At 28.3% G+C, this 6,347-nt stretch overlaps 1 protein-coding gene across 3 annotated transcripts in view; it reads right to left on the minus strand.

Annotated features, from left to right (window-relative positions):
• Positions 1-1,120: 1,120 nt before the first annotated feature.
• exp (expansion) overlaps positions 1,121-6,347 on the minus strand; it is a 273,694-nt gene continuing 268,467 nt past the window's right edge. For all 3 annotated transcript variants that reach the window (XM_014433575.3, XM_014433577.2, XM_014433576.2), the window contains exons 7-10: positions 4,808-5,004; positions 3,855-3,957; positions 3,415-3,618; positions 1,121-2,416 (exon numbers count right to left, since the gene is read on the minus strand). In XM_014433575.3, the coding sequence (XP_014289061.1) occupies positions 2,304-2,416; positions 3,415-3,618; positions 3,855-3,957; positions 4,808-5,004 (617 nt within the window). In that variant the 3' untranslated portion in view covers positions 1,121-2,303. The remainder of the gene's footprint in view (positions 2,417-3,414; positions 3,619-3,854; positions 3,958-4,807; positions 5,005-6,347) is intronic.

The following is a 6,347-nucleotide window of genomic DNA, read 5'->3' on the forward strand; positions in this document are numbered from 1 at the left end:
TTCAACTTATTAAATTGAATTCAAATTAATTCTTCATGACTGTTTTCATCATCAAAGCTTTGTTTTTGACGATATTGAACAAAATAAATTGGAAGAAGATAGTTGACCATATGAAATAGATTGTAGGAAGATAGTCCGTTTATTGGCGGTCAATAAAGATATCAAAATAGTAGAAGAAAACTATTTATTGTTAACCAATGTTTCTCCCCATTTTGCAATGCTGTCAGATTGAAAATGGTCAATTTATTTTAAACTATATCATAGAAAGTATTGGTCGTACTAGACTTCTTTTGTTCTTGAATTTCATCAGCTGTAAAAAAGAAAATGACTAGCTATTTTGGTAGGCACGTAATTTTGAAATTATTTATTAACAATTGGAAAGAGAAATATTTTCTTCAGTATAATCTCGTATTATTAGTAACGATATGTGTCATTCTAATTTTACTTACTTACTTATTCCAAAATTAAAAATTATTATAGTTATTATTATTATCATATTTCTATATCTTTCTCTTATCATTTTCCATTTTTCGTCATATCTTTATGACTACTTCCTGTATACGCAACGTATTTGAAATAGAAATATAGCCGTTAAACGGCTGGGCTACCTCCTCCCCACTTCTGCTTCATTGTTGCTTTCTGTTCAACCGTTCGCTTTGAACAGGTAGGTTGTCCTGACTTGTTCTTTGCTCATTTATTATCATTATTATTTTTTTATTTATAATTATTCTTTCAAGACGTGTATTTAATCTCTACTTTCTTCTTCTTTTTTTTTTTTTCTTCCTCGTATTGTTTTTGTTTTATGTACATCTCCTGTACTTTTTTAACTGTTTATTTTACGTATTTTTAAAAAAATTTTATTCTTGCCATTGTTACTTATTTTAATTCTTATCATTGTTTATTCAAGTTTACTTTATACTGATACTATTTTATGTCTTCCTTCATTTTATTTATATGTAATTTCTTATCATTTTATATAAATAGAATATATTATACTGCTCTCAGTATAAAAGAGATTTATGTCCACAACCAATATGGAAATGCATGATATGGTCTATACCATTGTATTAAAATCTACACAATCAGTCTTTGAGGTTTTAAGAAACAGAGACAACTTGAATTAATAGATCCAACACCATTTTATTTTAAAATATTTATAACAGAACTCTTGTTTGAGAATATAAATACAATTAAGTAAATGCAATCATATATCATATTGATAACTTAAATTTGATAAAATACAGTAATTTTTTCCCTTTCAAAATGACCCTTTGAAAGGAACTTTTAATGTATGGTACATTCAATGCATATAAATCATTGCAACAGTGTGATAACTCAAAATTCATATTTTTTTTCAGGTAATAGAGTTTTAAATACTCGACTAATTTCTGTGAAACTATAATGCAAAATAAAACTTATGGGACAGTAAGCTGTAAAAGCTCTAAAATGACACTATAAGTCAAACATTTACATTTTTAGAATTTTCCTTGGGGTATTAACTCTAAAATTATGATTTTCGAGTCATGATGACACTATAAATGAGCTATATGAATATTATGTACCAGGAGCGTGCATGTATACATAACATTATTTCTTGTCAATATATGAATTTATCAACATAGATTTATCCTTACATAGAAACCTGAAATAAGTATTTATCTTCTTTAATAATTTTAAAAGGAGTACTAGTGGAAATTTTTCAATAACCGATATTATTAATTAATACAAAAGAAAGAATTCTTTCAATAAGCTAGGACACTGTAATTGATAATTACAATAATTAGAAAAATAACAATATTAACTGTACAACATGGTAATGAGTTACTTCATAGATAAGTAATACATTTGGTTAACTATCAATGACACTCATAGAGTGTGAACACTGGATGAAATATTTATTTTTCTCTTAAAAAAAAAAAAATAGAAGATATTATATCTCTAAAACTAGTCTGCCTCTGTTGACAATCCAAAACTACTATCGATGTTGGATAATCCTCAGAGAAACATATACAATTATAATATTATTTACAATATACAATACAAGTCTCAATGAGCTATTAGTTATATTGTTATTGATATGTCTTTATATAACAGAAAAATACAAAACGCATAGAAAAAAATTTCTTTGTCAATAAATAAAAAGAAACTTTGAAAGTCATTTCTCTCAATATTCAGAACACTCAATCATTATCAGTACTTTTCAGCCATTGAGTGCTCATACATAATATTATACATACGTAATATTAGTAATATATAATATGTACAAGTAAACTCAAATTTTTAATTATTTGTTTATCATGGTTTCAATCCCATTCTCCTATATACATGGTTCTTGGAGAAGGTGGAATATATCCTCTGGTAGGGATGGGCAAGCGTCCATAAATATGATTATATGGTGAGTCGATCAACTCTGAATCTGAAACATACCAATAATAAAATATTAATAAACTACCACACTATTGACTATTTACTTTTGAAATGCTTTACTAGAAAGAACTGGATTTAGGCTACTGAATGTGATAAGGTTCTTAGTTTGGCATGGTAGCATTATCAAACCGGATATTATACTGACATACGCACACCTATATGTGTGTAATATGCGAAATTTAGTTAAAACATTAAATTTTATGTATCAAAATTTTAAATAAGAAAAGACTAAAATTTGCAATTTTGTGCAGAAAAACAACTCAACAGGTGTGTGCTTCTGATTTGTTCTTTTTTTATTTATTCTTTCTTTAACTTTATTCTCATCTTACTTCCTTAATTTCTGTCTTCTAGTTTGTAAAAATTTTTATTTTTATTAATTTTTGTTTTTATAATTTTCTTTTCACTTATATTTTTTCACTTACATTATTTTTAACCCTACATTCTCAGTTTATTTCTTTATGTCCCATTATTCTACATTGTAAAAATATTTATATTGTTATATATCTTTTTTTAGCCCTCATGAAGCCCTAAAAAGTGGGGTGAAACATTGGCGAACAAATAGTTGATAATTAGTTTTATTTTAATGTCTTTTCAAAGATTTAAATTTCTGTTGAGGTTTGGAGGAATTTGAAACTAGGGGGAAAATATGAAACTGCATGGAAATTTAGTCTCTGTTGATTACAATATCAAATTGTGAAACAATCATTGTTTATAAATTATCTGTAAAAATTATTTTAAAAAACTTTGGCTGATGTATTAATAATGTTGTCCTGTACCTGCCATCATCTCCAACCAAGCCAAACGATTTGCAGGAGAACTTTACTATCATCCTTTCATTTTTTTTAATTAAGTTATTTGTCTAATAAAAACAAAACATATTCAAAATAATACTACAGACTATCCTTTCATATTAACAGCAGTTTGTAATAACTAAGGAATTATCTACTGATCTCTCAGTAGCTTTAGACATTTCAAAAATAATCTCACCCATTCCACTATCATAAGAGCGAGCATGCCACATGACTGGATGAGGTTGTGGGAGGTGATGGATATGGTGCAAGCCAATGTGTGAACCAGGTGGTCCAGGGGGCAGCACGAACCGACCGCCTGCTGGGGGCACCTTAGTATCTTTAGATTTACTTTTGACAAAATTCGGGACTCGGGCTCTCATTCCACAGTAGTATGGGTCATCTGAAAAATAAAAACCTTTCACCATTAATGAAGAATATTAAACAAATAAAAATCAAATTAAAAAAACACATGGAAGAGAAAGCATGTTTTAAAAGTTTTAGTAATTATAAATAAAGGTTTAAGGAATAAACAATACGTACTACAAAAAAGAAAATAGATCTTGAAAATATATAAATAAACACTAAAGGAGAACCTCAATTTCATTTCATTGCACTATAGATTCATTTCTTACTAACCATGTTTCTTTGAGTCCTTTGATTTATCTTTTCCTCTGGAAGTTGGAAAAGTTGGTTTAGGTGCTATGGTATTTTCATCTTCTTCAATGTCATCATAATCAGGCTGAAATGTAAATTAAAATTATTCTAACATCTGTTTTGGAGAATTAAGTAGTTCGTTAGTAAATAACAAAAATATGCACCCAATACTTAACAATTGGCATGTTGTATAACAAAAATACTAATAAAAACCAGTCAATTTTTAATTACTGCTCTTAGTTTTAGATAGTTGAATCTAGATAAAATGAATAATAAAAAGAATTTGTGGCTGACCAGTTGAGCAGCAGTTCTTGGGAACAAATCAAAAGGCATTTGGGCTACATTCACATGTTTGTGTTAAGTTAATATTTTTTTTAGAAACACCAACAGAAAAAAATTTGTCCCTTCATGTTTTAATTAATTAAAGAATTTCCTCAACTTTCAGACTCATTAATTAACTCCAGTTTAATATGGTCTATTTTTAAATTCTATGGATTTGGTGTAAATACTTAGTTTGAAATATTTTTAATTAACTCAAGTGGTTTATTTCGTATTTAACACAGCACAAATATAATGTTTGTTACTTCCTTTGTTTACCAAGAATTTGTACCAGTCTAGGATTTTTGATAAATGGCAAAGGTGTAGCTCCACCATAAGGTTAATTGGTATTGATAAATTTGTGATTTTGATCTTTCAACTAGAATTTATGTTTGATTTGAGTATCAATTATAGGATGCTTTTACAATCTATATCAATGTAAAGTGCCGTAAAAAGTAAAAGGTTTACAAATAAATATGCCACAGATTAGCTTAACTATGTAAGGCATAAAAAATAAAACATTTGTGCAATTAAAAATCAGTAATTTCTCTAAGTACAAATAGTCAGTCACCTTTCATCAAAATAAATATACATATAAAAATAACAGTTTTTAGTACCTTGGGTATGTGGTGGGGATAGTTATTGTCACGAGGGGGTAGCTTGGGGGGCCTGTCACTACGGCGGAGCGGACCCTGCTGGACACTGCCCCCGCTGCTGCCACTGCTGCCTCCACCTGTACTAGCCACGCTGTAAGGGTCCTCGTCAGGGATTGGGATCCGAGGCCTGTTCCTGATGTCCACTGTACTTCTTTTGACTGAAAAAATAAACTACAATTACTCTTGAGATAACATGATCTCTCATTCTATACCAGAAGTATTCATCTGTGTACAAATGTGAATGAGATGGTATGAATATAAAGTATGTATATTAATGTGTGAAATGCCAAGAACATAAGTAAAGTAAAAAGGTAATAACCAAGAAATTCATCGCCCAGGATAAAACTGTAATCTAATCTATCCCTCATTAAATAATGTGCAGTGGGTCTTCAAATTGAGGGAGGGGGGCTACTAGAAGCAGCTTTTAATTTTGAATTATTTTTCCTTGAATAGAGAAGGGATCTGTGTGAGTTATGTAATTATCGTAGTATTGAATACATGGTTCACTTCTAGGTTGATTTTTCCATTCTGGTGGAGATTCGTCACCTATATTTAAATGTCTCATTTATGATGAGAACTGACCTGCTAAATTCAGGTATTATTGATTAAATTTGCAAAGCTATACCTCATCTTATCGAAAACATTTGATAAATTAATTTTAACTTTTTCAGATTTCTATCACATTACTTTATTGTATATTATTTTAAATTCATTTTAGTTCAATTATTATTTTATTTGTTTTCTTTTTAACTACATAGTTTATTTAAAAGTTATTTTAATTAATTTTTTTAACTTATTTCATTTTTTCCTGGTGTTATTAGTTCATTTAATTCTGTACTAAATTTTAATTTTATCATTATTTGTTTTCTCTTTAGTAATGTATTTTCAGTATAAAGCTATGTATAAATCTAGTTTGTTTCAAATTCAGAATTTTGCAATCTTATAATTTTATTTGTTTATATTTTTTACTTTCTATATACATAAGTGTAAGTATATGTAAATATATACATTTTACTTGATATACAATATTTTGTAAATTTTGGTAAATAAATGTATTAAATATTTACTTTCACTTGACTATATATTTAATATATAGTAAGGGATATGCATTTCGATAGTGAAAAATTTCGAATTATAATTTTCGAGGAAAATACGTGTTGTGAAGTCTCTTGATTACAAAAAAAACTAGTCTCGCAAAATGATCTTGTTTCTGTGAACAGTTTAGCTCAAAACGAATAATCAGTACGAAAATGAAATGGCAGGTGTATGCCTGGGAGTGACTGCAACTTTTACGCTAAAATCGATTTACCGGAAGTGCTAATTCAGTAAGAAATGGCAATAGAAATTATTTAAAGTTATTATTATAATTAAATTCATCCCAGACAACAACTTTATAATTACCATCCAAATGATCAAAAACGTGTAATGAAGAACTAGGATAATATACTCTATTATCGTGATATTTACACAAACAATTAACAGCATAAGTCTTGCCACAATT

Source organism: Halyomorpha halys, unplaced genomic scaffold, assembly GCF_000696795.3.
Source record: "Halyomorpha halys isolate HHAL.00 unplaced genomic scaffold, Hhal_1.1 Scaffold1225.1, whole genome shotgun sequence".
NCBI lineage: Eukaryota > Metazoa > Arthropoda > Insecta > Hemiptera > Pentatomidae > Halyomorpha > Halyomorpha halys.